We start from the raw sequence: 20,436 nt of genomic DNA, 5'->3' as shown, positions 1-20,436 counted from the left end.
CCTATCTGGTGCCAGAGTAAGTGTTCCTAACCTAGAGTGGTTCCTCCCCTCAAGCTCAGAGCATCATAGCTTATGAACAGCTCTTATCCAATGAGGGAGAGATTCATTTGGTTGTTCAACAAACATTAACTGAGTATGTACTTTGTGTCAGCTCCATGCATGATGCTGGAGACCCAGCAGTGTCCTCGGCTCGGCCCTCACCCAGATCCTGACGTGGGCAGGGATGGATATTAAACAAGCTAATAAACATGGAATAAAATACCAGGTTGAACAAAATGCTCTGGAGAAATTTAAAGGAGTTTGAGGAGGGGGCCGGGGGTTGTTTTTTTTTAGCTAGGGGGGGTCAGCGAGGGTCTCTCATAGGAGAGGACACTTGAACAAAGACCCACAAGATGACACTCCATGGTAGGAGCTTTGCAGGTGGAGAACACAGTACATGCAAAGGTCCTGAGGCAGGACCATGCCTGATGTTTGGGGAGAACAGTGAGGAGGCCAGTGAGGCTGGAGCTGAGTGAACAATAGGGAAAGTGGAGGTGGTGAGGGCAGGAAGGTAAGGACCCCTGGGAAGACTTTGGGTAAACTAAGTCCAGGGAGTAGAAAGTCCCCGCCAAAGTGACGAGCGAGTCTGAGCCCTGGGCCTCCTGACTTCCCTCTCCGTGCTGTGGTGTCCTGGGTGGATGCTGGGGGCTGAGCCAGAAGGCCACGGTGTGGGGGAGACAGACAGGGAGTGAGGCGGAGCATGTACTGAACTGTCAACTCTACGAAATGGGAACAATTGTTGTGCCCATTGCCCAGAGGGAGAGACTGAGGCACTGAGCACTGAAGCCACCGGCCCAAAGTCACGCAGCCAGGAAGGAGCCAAGCTGGGACTTGGACCTGGGTGCCTCCTGACTCCCTGGCCCCACTTGCCAGCTCCCTGAGTACAGGGTCTGGCCCCATCCTCGGGACTTCCCAGCAACGCCCGTTCTGCACCCCACCTGCTCTCTCTGAATCCCGTGTGGCCCGCTTCCCCGCTCAGCCCTGGGTCACGTGCCAAAGCGGCAGCACGGTCCTGACAGCCCCTCACCTACACTGTAGCCCCTCGAGGGCATGGCTTTGATCTGTATCATCCACTGCTGCGTCCTCAGCATCCAGATCAGCAAAGGAGCAATCTCATCCTTTGCCTGTTACCTATGCACACACCCCGACGGACAAAGGATGCTGGTACCCACGTGGGTCTGGCCAAACTCAGGGAGACCCTGGACAGGGCTGGGCGAGCGGGGAGGAAAGACCAAGAGAAAAACCCTGGCTGGGGGTTCCGGGCTCAAGGTTTGGGGGAGTCACCACTGTCCCTGTCACCCGGCCCAAGCTGAGCAGATAGCGACAGAAGGAAAGGAGGGTAAGTTGGAAAATGCCTATGGGATGTTTAATACAGTTATTACTTTAGAGACAACCACAATCACAGCCAAGCTTATTTGGCACCTACTGTATACCAGGCCCTGTGCTAAGGGTGAAACATCTGAAGAAGGGCTAGGTCACCTGCCCAGAGACACACAGCCACCTGGGCGAGATCTGCATGCAGATCCAAGGCCGCCCTAGGTCTCTGCTCGGTGACCCTTCAGGGCACGCACGTGTGCACGTCTGCATGCTCACACGTGTGGGAGCGTGGGCTGCAGGCACTACGTGCCGAGGGTCTACACACACCCAGGTGAGGAGGCAGTGCACGCGCGTGCGGGTCACTGTGAACACGTGCTTTCGTGGGGCAGGAGGTCCCAGGACATTCGGCGTGTCCCATCCATTTGGTGTGAGGGAGGTAGGAGGTTCAGGCAGAGAAAGAGACATTGGAGAGAGAGAGAGAAAGAAGAGAGATATTGGAGGGAGGGAGGGAGGGGAGGAGGAGAGGGAGAGAGGAGAGAGAGAGAGAGGAGGAGGAGAGAGGGAGAGGGAGACAGAGAGAGAGAGAGGGGAGAGGGGAGAGAGGGGGAGGAGAACGCTGACTCGGCCAGAATCCCAGCGTCGTGATTTACAAGGCGCCCGACCCTGACGCGCCGAGGCACCTCCGCCGCAGAGAAAAGATGGGGGAGAGACACAGACACGGAGAGAGACAGAAAGAGGGAGAGAGACGTGGGGCGAGCTTGTGCGTACAGGAGCCAATCAGAGGCCATCAGACCACGGGTGGGGGGGGCACAGGGAGCACCCAACTGCCCAGGCCTGGCCAAACAGCCAGGTGGGCAGTGGCCCCGAATCCCCAGCCCCACCAGCCATGCTGTGCCACCCCGGGCAGGCCCTAGCCCTCTCTGGTCTTGGCCCCTGTCCCAGCCCTGAGGTGCTGGGGGACCCTCAATCCCAGCAGAGCCTCCCAGAACCCACACCAGGCTGGCCCCTCGTGCCTTCCCCCCCAAACCCGCAACAGACACCTGGCCCATAGGAGGTGCTTAATGAAGATCTATTATATTCGATCAAGCCAAAGTCGGGGACCCTCCCCCAGCCTCAGTCTCCCCACTGGAGAAATGGGGTAAAAAGAGTGCTGCCCAGCAAGGCAACGAGGTGAAGGAATGAAGGAAAGAATGAATGAATGAGGAAGGGGGCCCTGGCGGCCGCACTGCCGTGGCTGCAGCCCAGGCCCAGCCTGCGGCCCCGGGGAATCCTGGGCACTGCAGCCAAGAGGGATTTGGCCCCAAACCCGGAATAACTAACGTGGCGGTGGAGGCGGGTGGGAGGGAGGCCCAGAGCGGGGCAAGCGCGGGGAGGCCGGCCTTCCCGCCGGCAGGATTTATGGAAGTAACGGCTGCTCCACAGTTCCTCTTCAGAGTAAAAGTGAAAAGCACTTGAGTCACCACTGAAACAGGGACGGGGCTCCCAGAATCCTCCAGGGCCACCCGGGCCGCGGCTGCCACCCCCTCGGTGGGCAGGACCCCGGGGGCACAGGGTAGGCTGGCACGGGAGCAGCCCCCCCCCCCCCCTTCACTCGCCCCGAGCCCCGAGCCGGTCTCGGCTCAGGATCCGGGTCGGATCGGCTAAAAGGGAGCTATTTTAGGATGGGCTCAGGTTGTAAAATTAGTCAAGGGGGGAGACAGGGAGAGACAGAGATGGAAAGGGAGCGAGACAGGGAGAGGGAGAGACACAGACAGAGAGGAATGGGTAGGGCGCGATGAGGTCGCCAGGAGTGGGGGTCCTGCATGGGTAGTCTGGGTCCTTCCGGGCTCCCCAGCTGGAGACCCCAGACCAGGCTGGGCCTGCAAGCAGCTGCGAGGATTACACTGAGGGGGTCCTGGGAGGGGGACCTGGGTTCCCCTCCAGGGTGGGGGCACCCATGGGAGAAAAAGCAGAGGAGGGGGAGCCCCCTGCGCTTGGGCCACCCCATCCCCATCCGAGCCTGGGAGCTCCCTGGTCCTCTCTGCCTGTCTCTGTCTCCTGGTCGCCCTGTCCCTCGCACACAGCAACCTCAGGTATTTTTATTGTCACGTTTCCACCAAGAGCCCGCCTGGCTGATCCTTGCCCTGCGCCCCAGGGAAAGCCAGGCCCGGGGAGCACAACACCAGCTCTGGTTCTCACTGCCACCCACTCTGGGCAACGTGGACGGGGGCCTGTCTCCCGAGGAGTCCTGACGGGGGAATTCCAGGGCCCAGTGACAATAGGCTGCCGTCCAACCTCCTCGCCTGGAATAGCCTCCCTGGGCTCAGCCCCCTTGGGCGGCTCTGGGAGCGAGCGCGAGGAACGGGTGGAGGAGGCGGGGGCACCCCGGGGCCACCCAGGCCACCCCCTGAGCCCAGAGACTGGGAGGTCCAAGGTCACCGGGCAACCCTGACTAGGACCCTCGTGGTTCTTGGGGAGCTTCGGGCGACAGAGGCAGAGGGGGGCCAGTGATGACTGTGTCGGGGACCCCCAAAGCTGCTGGAGGGGAAGGAAGGTCTGGAGAGGGGCAGGGACGTGCCCAAGGTCACCACGGGGATGATGGGTAGGACAGGCCCTGAGACCCCCTAAGCACCGGCCCTCACATTCCCCCCTGGGGAGCCAGAAACTGGAGGAGCTGGAGGGGGCGGGTGAGAGGGAGGGAGCCTGCCGTGAGTGAGGGGCACCCTAGGATCAGGAAAGGGGGGACCCCCATTGGAGACTGGCGTCCACGTGCTCTCTGCACAGTGGTCCGCAGGACACTCAGCCACCCGCTTGACTCCCACCTCCCTGTGCCCCGCACTTTACAGCTTGGAGGCCACACTGCCCCTCTCTGGAACCTGCCTTAGCTCCGTGTCACTTCAGGGGAAACTGAGGCCGGGACCCCAATGGCCTAAGTACACACAAGGACCCGGGGTGGGGGCAGAGCTGGAGGGTGGAACCAGTAGACCTGGGAGGGTGCCCCCCCTCCCTGCCGGGGAGCTGGGGGAGGGAAGGGGTCCCCCAGGGGCGACCCGGGACAGGGGCAGCCGCCCCCTTCCCACACATCCCCTGGGTCATTGCACAAGGGCCGAGCCCCGGGCAGTCTGGGAGCTCGGCCAGGGGTGAGAGGCAGCGGGCGGGGGCAGGGGCAGGTGCCGGGCTGGCGAGGGCGTCCGCAGCGCCGCAGTGCCCAGGCCAGACCCCAGAACGCCAGGCCTCCCGGCTCCTCCCGGCGGCGGCGGCTCAATAACTCACAATCGATGCGGCGAAAATATGGGGATGGGGTTGAGGGACGGGGGGAGGGGGGGGAGAGGGAGACCGAGCCGGGACGTCGGGGCACCCCTCCCCCCACTGCTGGCGCCTCCAACTTTGCGGGCCCCCTCCCCCTCCGCGCACACGTGGGCCAATAATGGGGGAAAAGGCTGCCCAGGGCCGGGGTGGCGGCGCACAAGCTTGGGGGGTGGTCCGGGAAACGCATCAGAAGGGTCCTCGTCTCAAGAGTCCCCGGGCGTCCAGGGTCCAACCAGGACTCCCTCGATTCCTCCTAGGAGCAGGCCTGGGTCCAGGCCGGGGGTTCGCGCAGAGCCCCACCTTTGGCCTTCTCCCGGGCGCCCCCCGACCTTCCTGGCTGGGGTGGGGGAGCGCGTTCTGCGTCCGGGGAGGGCGAGGCTGTAGGGCGACCCAGGGGGGAGAGGTCGCGGGGGGCGGGGCGGGAGTCCCCGGTGAGGGTCCCGGGCTGGGGGGAGGTGTCCCCGGCCCAGCCCAACCCCCCACCGGACCCCGGCCGGCGGCGGGGGCATCCCGGCCGCGGCGGCGGGAGGGACGCGCGCCTTTTTCGTCCCGCCTCCTCGGGCTTCCAAACTCCGGGGCCGGGCTGCGGGGGACGCGGGGCCAGGGCGCGGTGGGGCGCGGGCCGGGGGCCGGGCGGGGGGCGTACCTGGGTCAGGCAGAGCGGGGACGAATACATCCCGGGCGCGGCGGGAGGCGCAGGGCCGGCCGGAGCGGGCGCGCTGAACTTACTGAGTCATTTTTCCAAACCCCCCCCCCCGGGCCGCGGCCGGCGCGCTCCTCGCCGCCTCCTCCCTCGGTCTCCCTCCCTCCTCCCTCCCGCGCTCTCCCTCCCTCCTGCGCCCGACTCCCTCTCTCTCTCCCTCTCTCTGTCTCTCTCTCCTCCTTTCCTGTCCCCCCCCCCACCTCCTCCTCTGTCTCTGTCTCTCTCTGTGTCTCTGTCTCTCCTCCCTCTGGCAACCTCCTCTCTCCCTCCCCCAATTTCTCTCCCCTCCCACCCCGAACCTCCCACTTCTCAACATCCAACTTTCAAAGAAACGAGGGAAAAAAGAGCGCGAGCGAGGAACGAAAGCCGCTCCCCCTCTCCATGCCTCCTGAACCCCCATCGTTGCTTATTATTACGAATTTCCAGCCGCTCTGGGCAGGGCCACCGGACGGGGACCCACGGGCCCATGCACACCCCGACCACAGCGGGTCCCCCTGGACCGCCAGCCCGAGTCCAGTGGGCAGGGGTTGGGCTGTTGCAGGACATTTGGGGGCCATAGGTGGATTCTGAAGACCCCCCCCAACCCGCCCCGAGCGGGCCGGGAAGTTGGAGAAAGGAGCGGGGTGGGGGTGGGGGGGTTGGGAAAGAACGAAGAAGTGACGTGTGCAGAGGCCCGGCGCGAGCGCGCCTCTTTCCCCTTAAAGATGTACAACCCGGGGTGCTTGGCGGGAGAAGGGGTCCCACGGCATCCTCTCCCCCTGCTCCTCCCGAGAGCCAGACAGGGGCTGCAGTTCCTAGGCAGAGGAGCTTGGCTACAACTGCCCTTCCGTGGCCAGAAGGGCCTCAACCAACAGGGGAGCCTCCAGAAATCTGCTCTCTCCTCCTCAGCCAGCATCAAAGGGGAACTGGGAGTTGGGGGGCTTCGGCCTCCCCCATATGTCGCCCCCGTACCCCAGGAGGAAGATGTCCAGGCAGTACCTCAGGCTGGCCAGATAAAACCTCGCAGCCTCTTCCCGGGTGTCTGGTAATTCCTACTGACCCCCGCAGTGTGCCCATTTCACGGATCCAGAAACTGAGGCATGCGGAGTGGCTTGGAGCCCGGCTACCTGGCCCCAGGGCCCACACTCTGCAAGCTCGGTTGTTCTGCCTCTGGAATAGATAGATGGGCACAGACCTGCTGCTGATGACCTAGCCTCACCCCTCCCCCAGTTCACTCCGAGAATCCTCCCAGGCTCTCTCAGAGGCCTCCGCCACCTAGCAGACCAGGATGCTCCCCCATTGGTGTCCTCCCCTGTGAAGTGGAGGAACAGTGCCCACCCCATGGGGTTGATCAGCATAAGAATACTGGCACTTAGCAGCGCCTTGACCTTCCGTCAAATATGCACAGAGACATTCTTAGAAAGCTTGGCCATTTTGCCCCGTGTGTCCCGAGTACAAATGATAACCTCTCGCCAACTTCAGGCAGCTGCCCCATGCCCAGGGGCATGGAAGACGCCAACAGCTCTGTTATTCTCCCGTGTTACAGGGGAGGAAACCGACGCCCCAGGAACGGATGCTACTGACCTGGGGCCCTGGAGCTGGACCAGAAGTGAGCAGGATTCACACAGGACACATATGCCCTCCGTCCGGCCGGCTCCCCCTGCACGTGGGTGACGGTCATTCAAATAGCACTTCACAGATGGTTTTTTTAAAAAATCCACTGTGCAGCCATGGGGGGCATTTAAACCCCAGAAAGAAAGGGAAGGGCAGGTGTCTAGGAATCCAAATGCCGACGTAACATAAAGCAATATTTTATTATTTAATAAAATGCCATGAACATCTGGAGGGCAGAATCCCCAATTCACAGACATTTCCAAGTTCAAATTGGCTTTGGAGCATTCTCCCAGGTGGCAGTGACCCCCAGACTGCCCACCACGCCCGCCCCACGGGCAGCCTTCCCAAGGCAGTTTAGGTTACTCTGGAAGGCACAGTTTGGAGAGACCACAGACACTCTCTCTCTCTCTCTCTCTCTCTGGACCTCAGTTTCCACATCTGTAAAATGGCAACAATAGACGCATCTCGCATTTTGGAAGTCTGGGCGGATGGGAATCCTTAAGATAACATGTGGGAAGACTGTGTTAATATATTAGTGGTGGCAGATACCAGTTCACAAACATCACCGAAGAGTTACATATATATATATATATATCATCCAGTTTAGCAGGAGTGGTCCCTACAGTGTACACAGTAGGTCCAAAGCAGGCCAGTTGCAGTGCAGGGTTGCAGCCTGGGTCTATGTCTTCTCCATCCAGGAGCTAAAACTCCCTGTGCCTCAGCTTCCCGCTCTGTGAAATGGGACGATAATAGTTTCTACCCCTCTGGGTTGTTGTGGGTAAACCAGCCAGTGTTTGGACCGTACCTAGTGTTTTCTAAACAAAGCAATTGCTGGATTGGACCTGTGTGTATAACATCCCAGAAAGGGGCTGCATGATTTAGCTCCTGGCACTTTGGCGCACAGTTTAGCTCATTTGAGCTTAAAAATGCACGCTCCCCATCACTCACTCTTAGGCTAGATACGGACTGTATCTGTGACTGTCCCAGATACGGACGCATGAGGGTGCTGACTGTCACCCTGTAACACTAATGCCAACAATTTGGAGCCAGCCACCGTGTCCATCTGTGGGGACCAGTTCAGCAATGCCACCCGGGGGCACAGGCTGGAATACTATGGAGCTCCACAAAAGAACAAGGGGCCCCCACATGGAGATGCCTCCAAGAAACGCGCAGGGGAAAGTATGCTGCAGCGCAGGGCTCCTCCCCCCTCAGCATTAAGGACCATAGCTGGGGGGCCGTCTTGGGCACTGTGGGGCGGAGCAGCATCCCTGGCCCCCACCCCCTGGATGCCAGGAGCCCCCCAGTGTGACAACCACAGGTGTCCCCGGACATCACTCAGTATCCCCTGGGACAGAACCACCCCAGTTAAGAACCCTTGCTGTAGACTCAGCAAGTAGACTCAAGATCTCATTTGGGATTTTTTAAAAAAGAATATACATATATCTTTTATAAGAATATATGTGTATCCTTTATAAGAATGTGTATGTGTTACATGTGGAGTTGCTCAGACAAAGCTGGATGAAATAGGGCTTTTCTGGAGTAGGGGGGTCCCAGCGGGGTGGGGGTGATGAGGAAGGTTTGATTTTTACTCTGGGTACTTTTGCATCCTCTTTAGATGTTCATGAGTCGCTCATGTTATTAAAAAGCAAACTTAAAACATGTGAGTGGAATTCACAGCAGCACTTTCAAAAGTGAGAGCAGCTCAGGGAGGGATGATCAAAGCCTGAGACCACCAGGGAACTCCACAGCGGCCGTACCCAGTGAATAGAGGACACAGCCAGGGGGCCAGGACCTGTGGATGCACGGCTGACATTGCCACCCCTCCTGCAACCTTGTGGGGCATCCTGTGTGTTCCCATTTTACAGATGAGAAATTGAGCCTGCAGAAGGGGATGTTAAGGTCCTCAGCCTTGAGAAGTAATGCGGTATGACATATGGGCTGGTACAGGCACAACACAGAGACACACACACACAACATGCCACAAAGAGACACAAAGACACACAGAAACACACCACACGGAGACACACAGATTCTCACACATCACACAGACTCCAGCAGATACAGACACCCAGACCCGAGGGGACACATACAGACTCATGCAGACTCACACAGAGACACACAGGCCCACACGAGGTCACGCACAGCCCAAGCACAACACATGTGCAATCAGCCACAATAACACATACACGCCAGAACACAAGTATACACTTACAAGCACACGAACCCATGGACAGAACCCCTCCCACTATTTATACACTGGCACACACACACACACACACACACACACGGTGACACACAGCACCTGCATTCCTGCTCCCCCTCATGGTTGTCCTCCCCCCCAAATGCGCCCACAGCTGGGGTCTTTGCTCTCCAGATCCTGCAGGGACCTGGCTCAGACGCGGAGATGGGGGGAGGGCGCGATGGGCTTGGCTCCTCCCCCTCCCACAAACGCAGGTGCCTGTTTACGAGTGTGTGTGTCTGCGTGCCTCTGTGTGTGGCTGCGTGCCTCTGTGTGTGGCTGCGTGCCTCTGTGTGTGGCTGCGTGTGCACCTGTGTGTGTCTGCGTGCCTCTGTGTGTGGCTGCGTGTCTGTGTGGTGGTGGTGTGCACCTGTGTGTCTGCGTGCCTCTGTGTGTGGCTGCGTGCCTCTGTGTGTGGCTGCGTGTGCACCTGTGTGTGTCTGCGTGCCTCTGTGTGTGGCTGCGTGTGCACCTGTGTGTGGCTGCGTGCCTCTGTGTGTGGCTGCGTGTGCACCTGTGTGGGGGCAGAATTCTGTACACGTGTGGCTGTGAACAGACAGCTGTAAGAGCGTGTCATGAGCGTGTGCTGCTGACTGCGCACCAGGTGACAGGTGGGGATGGAGGCCAGTGTGGTGGAGGGCAGTGCCCGGGCGTGGGGTGGGGGAGCGCTGCGTCTGAGCACCGGCAGTGGATGTAGGGCAGGGTGAGCACGGGGAACGGAGGGGCGTGAGGATGGGTGATCTCACCTGAGCTGGGATCCCTGAGTGTTGCGTATGGATGCATCCCTGTGTCAACGTGGGACCCCTTTTCTCCTCTTCCCAAACAGCCCCCCAAAAGGGAATGCAGGTTGAAAGTTGAAAGCAGAGACTCCCACCTGGCCTTGGGGCTTTTATATTTAGAAAATTATATAGAGCGCCCTGGGGTGGGGATGGGGGCGCGACAGGGATTCCCCTGGAGGGGAGAAAACAACCCTGTGTGCCCGCCCGGTCTGGCCTGGTCCTGGGCAAGCGCTGGGAGGTAGGGCTGGGGGCGCGTCTCCCTGCCCATCCGGGCGAGGGGGTCTCCTTTGCCACCCCCCTGGTCCAGACTTAACCCACGCGCTTCGGTAACCACCCATCCCTCGAGACCTCCTCTGGGGGGGAGGGGGGACCCCCCCGCCGCCCCGCCCCCTCTGGGCCACGCGCACGCGCAGCCCCTGGCGGGAGACATCGCCGCCGAGTGATCGCGTCCCGGCGCCACCTCGCGCCCGAACCTCAAGCTGGGACCACCTGGGGACATGCAGATAGGGGACCCCGAGGCAGGGGTAATTGGAGCGGACGGGGTAGGGAGTGAGAGGAGGGGACAGAGCTTTGGCGAGGTGGAGGAAGCACCCGTTCCCCATCCGGCAGCCCGGGTTACAGGAAAAAAGGAACTGGGCGGGGGGGTGGGGGTGGGGGGGAGAGTGTAGACCCATCCCCAGGAATAGTCACTCAGTGCCAGTCAAACGCACACAGCGACACCCAACTGTCCCCTGAGACGCAGCCACGCGACACAGTTCCCCACTCACTGGCAACCCCCTAACCTCCACACACTCATACGTGGACACCCCCATGGTCATCCAGGGACATCACGTCCCCTGGGACATCCAACTCAGCCACACAGCTTCACAACACCGCCCCACGGGGACCCGTGGCACAGTCGCCCAGTTACCCTAACACACACACACACGCTGTCCCATAGCCGCACAATGCTTTAACAACACTCAACACAACACACACACAGCCACGTGGATGTGCAGACACACAGATACATAAAGGAGAGGACCCCACGCCTGGGGACCCACGGACCCACGGACAGGCATGGGACCACCTTGCTGCACAGACCCGCGAATGCACCCCCGGATTCCCGTGCTGACTCGTTTGAGAGCACAGGGGCCCCCAAACGCACCCCTCGAGTGAAGATGCCACTGCACCAGCGGACCGGACACCGGAACCCTCAAGTGCAGCTACCGGCGCTTGCGGGCCTGGGGCGCGCCCGGCCTAGACCCGGTGACCCCTCCCGGCTGGGACCGCGGCGGGGCTGGGGTCGGCCGGGGGGCGGGGCTCAGGCGGCGTTAGGGCCGGCCGGGTGGCTGCCCCTGCGCGGCGCCGAGAGCGGCCGCCCGCCCGGCTCCAAGTTCAAGGCGCCCGGCGGCGGCCGCTGCGCGCTCTCCGCCCCTCTCCGCAGCGGCCATTTTCCGCTAGCTGGCGCGCCGCGCTCGCCCGGGCCGGGGCAACCCGCGAGGGCCGCCGCGACCCCCACCCCGCACGGCCCCGTCGGGCGCCCCCTCCCTGGGCCCGGCTTCCCAGCCGGCTGCGCGCTTGGGGGTCTTGCGCCCGGAGCCGCGCCCTCCCGCCTACCTTCTCCCGCCGGGCCAGGGAGGGGGCGGAGGCCTGGCCTGGGGGGGACCCTCTCCCGGGAGCCCCGCCCTCCCCTCCAACTCCATGGTGCCCGCGAGGGGCCCCCCACTTGGGGTCCCCCGCTGCGCCCCGCGCGCCAGCTCCGCCCCCAGCCGCGGGGGGGGTTGGACTGGCGGGCGGGGGTCCCGGGGCGGCGGTTGTGTGGGGGGTCCCCGCATCGAGCCCCTCCCCCGGGCGGCCCCCGCCCCCTGCCCCCCCCAGACCTCTCAACTTTCGCCCGGAGCCCACTCACCACCCCAAAAACTCCCCGGGCGAAAACGAAAGTGGGGGCGGCGACGTACCATGGCGCTGCTGCGAGGAGGCGAGGCCGGCGCCGGAGCGAGCGCGCTCGGTCCCCGGCGAGGGGGGGCCGGAGGCGGCGGGAGGAGGCGGCGAGGGAGGGCGCGCGGGGGAGGGAGCGAGCGCGCGAGGGAGGGGGCGCGCCGTTCCCGCCCCCCCCAGCCCAGGACCCTCCCCTCGGCCCGCCCTCCCCCCGGTCCCGCGCGCCGCCCGCGCCTCAGGCCGCTCCGCGCCCCGGCCCCGGCTCCGGCGGCTCCGGCCGCGGCTCCATCCCCGGCCCGGCCCGCGCGAGGGGAGGCCAGGCGAACGGCCGCGGCGGCGGGTCGTGGGGCCCGGGTCGGGCTCGCTGCGGAGGGAGCGGATCCACCTTCACGGCGCGCGCGCGCTCACATACACACACACACGCACACACACACACACAGATACACACACACGCAGACAGCTGGGGACACTCGCGGCCCGGGCCTCCTCGACTCCGACACCGACACAGAACGCACACCGACGCGCCTGCGGCGTGTTACAGACACACACAGTCTGCGGGTGTCACCCAGATATACCGGGGCCCACGCTCACAGCCGATGCGGTTCTTGGACGCACACCTCCTGCAGGATGCCGCGAACACAGACTCACACTCACAACCTGCGGTGTCACCCAGACAGACACACGGGGACCCACATGCTCACAGCCTTCGGGGTGTCACCCAGACACCCACAGCCTCCACGCTGTCACATACACAGACTCACAGCCAGCAGGGTGTCACTCAGACACGCACACAGATTGACAATCGTAGAAAGACATTTCAGACCGCGGACTGAGCCACACGCCGACCCCCCCGGACCCCTCCCCCAGGCCATCGCAGCAGCCACCCCTGCCCCTGAGTGCAGGTGTCCCGGATACACAGACACAAACACGCACAGCGGGGAGACGGGACAGATGGGGACACAGACAGAGACTCGGACACTGAGGGTGACAGACCTGGGGGGCAGGGGTTCCCTGGGGGTCCCGCAGGGCCTCCAGGCGGGGCGGGGGGCGGGGAGCGCGCGCGGCGGCTCGGTAGGTGTGGGGGGGAGCGGCCGCCCCCTCCCTGGGTCGGGATTAAGGGAGAAGCCTCCGCAGCGGGGGGAGGGGCCGGGCCGTGGAGGGTCAGCGCCCCCGCCCCTGCTGCGCGGGCTGCTGCGGGCTGGGAAGCCGTGCCGCAGCGCCCCCGCCCCCCGCCACGCGCTCTCCCGCAGTCCCCCCTCCTCCGGCAGCCGCAGAGTAGGCACCGCCCCCTTCTCCCCGCCCCCTCTCAGGCTCTGCGTCTGGCGCAACTGGGGGACGACGGGAGGGGGGCTTGCCGCGACCTGGTGGGGTGGAGGAGGTTCTGCTGCCGTCCTTCTGTCTGGGTTTCCCCCTGCGTGCGACCTCACTTCCCCCCAACTGGGGCTCCAGGATTCAGGGACCCCTTTGGGGAGGTGGTTCTCAGCTCCCCCAGGGAGGACGCCAGGGTTTCGGGCGGGGGCAGGCAGCACCCCGGGAGCAGAATCAGGCCCTGGACCGCCCTTCTGGAGCCATGGCTGACTCTGGGGTCTTCTGGAAGTTAATTCTGTGCGTGGTTGGGCACCCCGGGGGCCGGAAAATCTCAGGCAAACGGTGGTTAACAGCAGCTCTGCCTACATAGTAGGTGTTCAGTGTGTAGCCAATATCTCAGGCGTGCAGGGAGCGTTCGCTCTGGGACGCTGAGGTTTTCCGGCTTCATCTGCACATTCCTTTCCCCATTTTTAAGAAGAGAAAAGTGAGGCCCAGAGAGGGGGAGCTCCTCAACCAGCACGTCAGAAGCCCAAGGGTCCTAATCCTAAGGGCTCTTCCAGGGTGCTTTGCAGGTGAGGGGGGAGGTTCTGGAGGTGGCCTCCCCTCTCACACACCTGAAGCCAAAAGGAGCCAGGGTGGATACACCGGCTCTGGCTCCGGAGAAGAAAGGGTCAAGAGGATAGAGACCCCCTGCTCTCAGCTCGACTCTAATCGGCCTCTGTTAATCCCCAGCTTGAACCCTCAGCTCCTCCCCTACCTCAGGGAATTAGGTACCTGGGAGGAGAGGCGGGGTGGGGGGGGGGATTGATGTCAGCCAGGCAGGGATTCGGGTCCAGATGGCAGTAGTGGGGGCACAGAAGCAGCCCCCCCACCCATCATTTTCCCCACAAGGCCACCCCTGGGCCTGCAGGCATAGAGTTAAATGCTTTACACGAGGCTACGCATTTATCCTCATAGCAGCCCCATGAGGTGGGTGGTGCTATTACCTTTTTTTTTTTTTAATTTTTATTGGCACGTAGTTGATTGCTATTACCTTTGTATCCCCATTTCACAGATGAGGAAACTGAGGCTCAGACTGGTTTAAAGTCTTGCCCAATTTCACCCAATCAGTAAGTGATGAGTGGTGGTCCGGAGGACGCTTTCCTGACAGTGAATCTCCTGATTTTGGCTTCTTTTGCGAGAATCTCCCAAATTATCAAGTCCTGGTTCCTTTTTGCTTAACAGTTCTTCCCTCTATCTATCTATCTCTTTCCTCTCACATTTTGCTATAAGCAGCGAGAAGAAACGGGGCTGCACCTTCGACACTTGACTGGAAAGTCCCCTCTGCTAAATATCCAAGTTCATCACTTACAAGTTCTGCTTTCTGTATAACTGTAGGACACAACTCTGCTAAGTTACTGCCACTGTATATAAAAGATCCCCTTTCTTCCAGATGTGTTGGCTTACATTTCTTCCACCCTAGAACATTCCCAAAAGACAGACTGATTAGTAAACATATAAAAAATGTCCAGGCTTACAGAGACCAAAGAAAGAATAATGAACAATAAGAACCTACCATGCTTTGGCACCCATCAAAATCAGTAAAGATTTCTAAATTGATAAAACCCAGTGCTGGTGAGGATGTGGTAAAACAGGCGTTTTCATAAATTGCCTGGAGGTAAATGTGTATATGAACGGGAAGGCAGTTTGGCAGGCATGGCAGAGGCCTAAGCCAAGTTCAGACCTTATGGTCCAATTTCTGGGAGTCTATCCTGAACTTGGGAAAAGGTATGTATGCCCCTAATCACCATAGACTTGTGAAAATTGCTATAAATCAGTGTTTCTCAGCCTTTTTTTCATTATCCCCCCAGTTGTTTTAGACATTTTTTTCCTAATCACCCCTTATGAAATTTTAATACCCAGATATACTGAATATTTGTTTATATACTGTATGTATATCTGTGTTTTGTACATTAAAAGAGTAAGATTTTTTTTCACCCCCCAAGAACTGATTTTTGTCCTTGCTGAGAATGCATGCTATTAATAATGGTATAGCCTTCTGATGGGATGACACAATCCTTTAAAAAGAAGTTTCAGTATGAAAAAGGCAGCTACCCCAAAAGAAAACGTGCAAAAAGCACGCAAACAATGAAACACGGGTGACCAATAAGTGCATGAAGAGATGTCCAACCTCTTTAAGGATCAAGGAAATGCATGACAAAGCCACATCAAGGCCCCATTATCATTGCCCCAAATTTAAAACGTCCAACAATACCAAATGATGGAGAGGCTGTGGGTACACAGGGCTCTTCCACACTGCAACCACTTTGGAAAACAGACTGATATTAATGACAACACTGAACATTCATGTGCCACATAACATAGCCTTTCCTCGCCCAGATACATATCCACAAGAAACCCTGGCTTTTTGCCCCAGGAAACATGCCACAAAATCATCATTACTGCACTGTGAAGAAGGCGGACACCCAGAAACAACCCAAATGTGCTCATCACTGAGAGAATGGAGAAATGCGTTGTGGGAAATTCATCCAGTGGCATATTAATCAGCAGCCACAGTGGTGTTCTCAGCCACAGGCAAACAGTAAGGATAGACTTAGCAACATTACATGGAGTGGAACAAAGAACTCCCAAATATTAGACACAGCATGAGTCCCTCTTTATGAATTCAGAGTAACTAAAGTGAGACAACATTTTGGGGGAATATGTATTTGAGATACAATTATTTTCAAGAAAAGAGAGGATTCAGGAGTATGGTTAACTTTGGGGAGAGGAGCCCAGAAAGTAGGATGAGGAAGAAGCACTTTGAGGTGTTATTGTGAATGTTCTGTTTACCCTGGTGGTATTTATTTTGAGGATTTGGGTATTTAGTCTATTAGCAAACATTTAAAGTTACTAATAAATGGAACAATGATAAGTGCAAGTCGTGAGTCAGACTGGGATTAAACTCATGCCAGCATCTAAAGCCCAAATAAACAACTAAATCACGAACTCAAAATTAGGATGTGTTGGGAACAGACTGTCAACTCCATGTCAGGGGAGGGGGTGCTGTCTGTATGGTTCACAGCTGTGTCCCTGACACTGAGAACAGTGCCTGGTACATAGTAGGTGCTCAATACATATTTGTTGAATAAGTGAAAGTCTCAGAGGGACAGCGCCTGTTTAAAATCCCATTTTTAAAAAGAATCATATGTGTGTGTATCTTAAGTCTTTATATACATATAAAAATGAATCATATAAAATTCATGTGTACTAAACATGTATTATGTAGTATATATTATGAACACATGTATAATTATATATTATATAATTTATATTTGTACATTATATAATATGTGTATATGTTAAATGTATATTTAAAAGAATCACACACACACACACACACACACACGCATCAGCGTTCCTCAGTCACAGCACTGATATGAGCTAATCCCCAAGATCCTTTATTATGCAGAGGAAAAAAAAAGAAAACCCAAATCGCTGAATGATAAAGACATGCATCCAACATTTACGTAAGAACGTGAAGAAAGCCACACAGATGCCCACACCTGTGCGTAGGTGATATGCCTAGCCCCATTTTTACAGATGTGGGAACTGAGGCCCAGAGAGTTACTTACTGACTACCCAAAGTCACTTACTACTCAGCTCTGTCTCTAGCACAAAAGCAGACACAGACAGTAAGTAAACCAATGGGCGTGGTCAAGTGTCAATAACATTCTTTTGTGTCTGGCTTCTTTCACTCAGCATAATTATTTTGCAGCTCATCCACATTGTTCCATGTACCAATAGCTTATGCCTTTTTATCACTGGCTAGTATTCCCTTGTCTGGATGTGTTAATGTTGTATCCCTTCACCTGCTGAGGGACATCTGAGTTGTTTCCAGTTCCGGACTATTACAAATAAAGCTGCTATGAATCTCCATGCACAAGCCTTCGTATGAACATTTGCTTTTGTTCCTCGTGGTGGTAAATGTCTGGCAGTGGAATGAGTCGTATGCTAAGTGCATTTATGTCAAAGTCTTTCATGGCCATAGGCTTTCATTTCTCTTGAACAAAGACTTAGGAGTAAAAGCTGGATCCCACGGTGGTAGGTGTGTGTTTAACTTTTTAAGAACCTGCCAAACTATTTTCCAAAGTGGTTGCACCATCTGACACGCCCTCCAGAGGGATGGGGAATTTCAGTTGCCCCACATCCGGTGGCCAAGACTGAACAAACAGAGGAGCAGATGCATCATTGCAGACCTGGTGAGTGATGGGGAGAGTGCCAATCAGATGGCAGCAGGGGTGGGGGAGCGGGGAAGGTGAGGGATAAATCCAAAGCTTGCTGGATTCTGCAGAGCCCTGTTGGCCCCGCCCCCCTTCCCAGGCCCAATCGAAAAGCAGCTACTGGTTTGGGGCGGGGCCCCCAAATCCACACCTGGATTCTACCCAAGGGTTGTCACTTCCCTGTCTTGGCAGAAATGGCCAGTTCTCCTGGCTAATCTCAGAGTCCAGGGCCTGCCTTCGGGAGGCCTTAGGTGGGGCTCAAGCATCAAACGCCACGTTGGCCCTCAGTGATCTTCAAATATATCCAGAGAGGACAGTTTGCCAGTGAACCAATGGAGTCTTTGAATCCTTGTCCCCTCTGCTGCAAGGACTGGGCTTCTGGGTCTCTACCTCAAGGAACGAGGAGAGCGGCCCAAGGCACAGACAGTCACCCAGCCTGGGTTCAAATCCCAGCAGTGTGACCCTGGGCAAGTCACCTCAATTTGCTGAGCCTCAGTTTGCCCATCTGCAAAATGGGGGAGGGGAACACAGTAGTCATACCGAGGATGAAATAAGTTGATATTTGCCAAGTGCCTAGAACAGGACCTAGCACCCAGTGAATGATGGAGGGCGTTTTTTGCATAAAAACAAACGAGCTTGAGACACGCGGCTGTCCACTGCAGCTCTGCCTTAGCAAATAGGAACAACCTAAGTGCCCAGCCGCAGGGGATTGTGGAGGAGATGGCACAGGATGGGGGAGTAAGGCAGACTTTCAAGAATCCTCAGTGGTGTGGGGAAAAAGCTGGAGATTAGACGTTGACAGGGGAAAAGTAGCCCAGATTTAATAACAGCAGTGGACACACCTGGACCAAGCTCATTTTGTGCCTACTGCAGTTCAAAGGAAGCCAGGGCTTGCAAACTTTTTCAGCAGAGAGCCAGAGAATGACTCTTTTCAGCCTTGTCGGCCAGAGGGTCTCTGTTGCACCCACTCAGCTCTGCCCTTGTAGCTCAAAAGCTGCGTTGGACAACATGTCAACGGATGGGCATGGCTGGGTGCCAATAAAACTTTATTGACAAACACCAAAATGAGAATTTCACATAATTGTCACAAAATATTATTCTTTATGATTTCTTTCAACCATTTAAACATTCTTAGCTCGATCGCTGAACAGAAAAATCTAGCCCCTAGGATGTGGTTTGCTGACCTCTGCATTAACTCACTGTTACAGCTCCGAGTGGAAGGTACTGTCATCATTCCCATAGTATAGATAAGGATGCTGAGGCCCAGAGAGGTTGAGGGAGTTGCCCAAGGTCACACAGCCAGTACGCCTTTTCAATGTTTCTGCAGGAGGTGTTATTCTAATGGAGGGGCGGGGGGTCCAGACTTCCCAACAGAAGCGATCGTCCCCACTTTCTCAGCCTTCACAAGGTCCCTCTGCAAAGCATCATTATTCCCCTTTGAATCCTCCAGGGCCCTGGGAGGTTAGCCATAGCAGGTATCATTACGCCCATTTTATAGATGAGGAAATTGAGGCCCAAGGGTGGCCCTGAAAACCTAATAACAGCTTACATTGTGTAGGCAGCCATCTCCGGCTATTATGCCATTTCATGCACAAACAGCCCTCGGGGCCGGCAGGGAAACCCTTATTAGATTGTGTGATAGAAGAGGCATCATTCAGGCCCAGGGAAGGAAATGACTTACCCAGGGTCACACAGCAGGTAAGCTGAGTGTCCAGTGGGCCTCTCAGTGCTGGCGCTTCTCCATTATCGCTAGTGCCCGCGTGGCTCTCTCCTGTTCAGTGTGTGTCTCCAGTGATGGGGGCCAGACGCCTGACCTTTGTATTCTTTGCCTTGTCTCCATCCCCAGGCCTTGGTTTCAGCCTGGTACAAACTAGATCCCCAGGGCTGAAACGTGGGTGAGGCCAGTAGAGGCACTTATAGAGGGGTACAATATTTAAGGGGGCACCAAAAGCTCAGTCATCAAGACAACTAATCTGTTAAAGCATCTGCAGAAAATCTGTGACAAACAAAATGTCATGTTTAAATAAAGTCAGGATTGGTATTGTTGATTTTTTAATTTTTCTTTTGGCCTCAGGCTCCAGCCTCAGGCCTCTAGGCCCAGGGGGACGGAAGACCAGATCCGAGGTGGCCTGGGGAGACCCTGAGATGGATGGGAAGGCCATCCAGGCAGAAGGAACAGCCTAAGTAAAGGTGTGGAAGCAGCAAAGCCCGTTGAGCAGCTGGTGGGAGATGGGACAGCAGCCGGGGTTGGGGGTTGGTTGAAGGCCAGGTCTGCTGTCCCTCGAGGAGGCCACCCCTTTTCTGAGAAGGTGGTGCAGGCAGAGGATAAGTGCCATTGTCCCTTCCCGCCAGCCCCCTCCAGCTGCCGAGCGCAAGGCCAGGAGCGTGATTCAGAGTGAGCCCGGCCCAGGCTTAGCTCCAATCCCTTCCTCCTGCCAAAAGCTCTCTCTCCTCCTTTGGATTCTGTTGGAAAAAAAACAAAAAACAAAAAAACCTCTCCCTCCCCCCACCCCCCAACTGCTGCCGGGAGGAATTTGACATGGCAGCGGGCCCAGGCCTCCGCCCTCCCCACAAGGCTGTCTTCTGCCAACCATGACGTGGCCAAACCGGGGGACCCTCCGAGGATGACACCCCCCCCAAACCCCGGACGCAGAGGCACTCCCTGCCCTGGTGATCCCTCCAGGGGGCCGCGGTGCCCCTCCAGGGCTCAGCCCGGCACCCCACTCCCCGCCAGGCCTGAGACCATCTGTTCATCATCGAAAACCTCAGCACCGGGGTTTGGTTGGCAGAGATTCTGGAGCTGCGGGGCAGGGACCCTGGGCCCAAATACAGGAGCAGAGGGCTTGCCCAGGCCTCAGCGTCCCCCAAGATGAGCCAAGCTGGGCTTCTGGGCCGGATGGGGGGTCAAGACCCCTACACACGTCTGCACACACCCACATGGACCCGTTTCCTCGGTTCCCTCCCGGGAATCGGGCCAGAACTGAGTCC

At 57.9% G+C, this 20,436-nt stretch overlaps 1 protein-coding gene across 7 annotated transcripts in view; it reads right to left on the bottom strand.

Annotated features, from left to right (window-relative positions):
- NFIC (nuclear factor I C) overlaps positions 1-12,048 on the bottom strand; it is a 66,701-nt gene extending 54,653 nt beyond the window's left edge. For 4 of the 7 annotated variants that reach the window (XM_036848555.1, XM_036848553.1, XM_036848557.1 and 1 more), the window contains exon 1: positions 5,291-5,433. In XM_036848555.1, coding sequence (XP_036704450.1) covers positions 5,291-5,320 — 30 coding nt within the window. In that variant the 5' untranslated portion in view covers positions 5,321-5,433. Of the gene's footprint in view, positions 1-5,290; positions 5,434-11,898 lie in introns of those variants that run through there. The other 3 variants (XM_036848558.1, XM_036848560.1, XM_036848554.1) reach the window with 2 other exon arrangements.
- Positions 12,049-20,436: the final 8,388 nt, after the last annotated feature.

The sequence above is a fragment of the Balaenoptera musculus genome, chromosome 3 (genome assembly GCF_009873245.2).
Source record: "Balaenoptera musculus isolate JJ_BM4_2016_0621 chromosome 3, mBalMus1.pri.v3, whole genome shotgun sequence".
NCBI lineage: Eukaryota > Metazoa > Chordata > Mammalia > Artiodactyla > Balaenopteridae > Balaenoptera > Balaenoptera musculus.
This window is presented reverse-complemented; position numbering and strand designations above follow the sequence as displayed.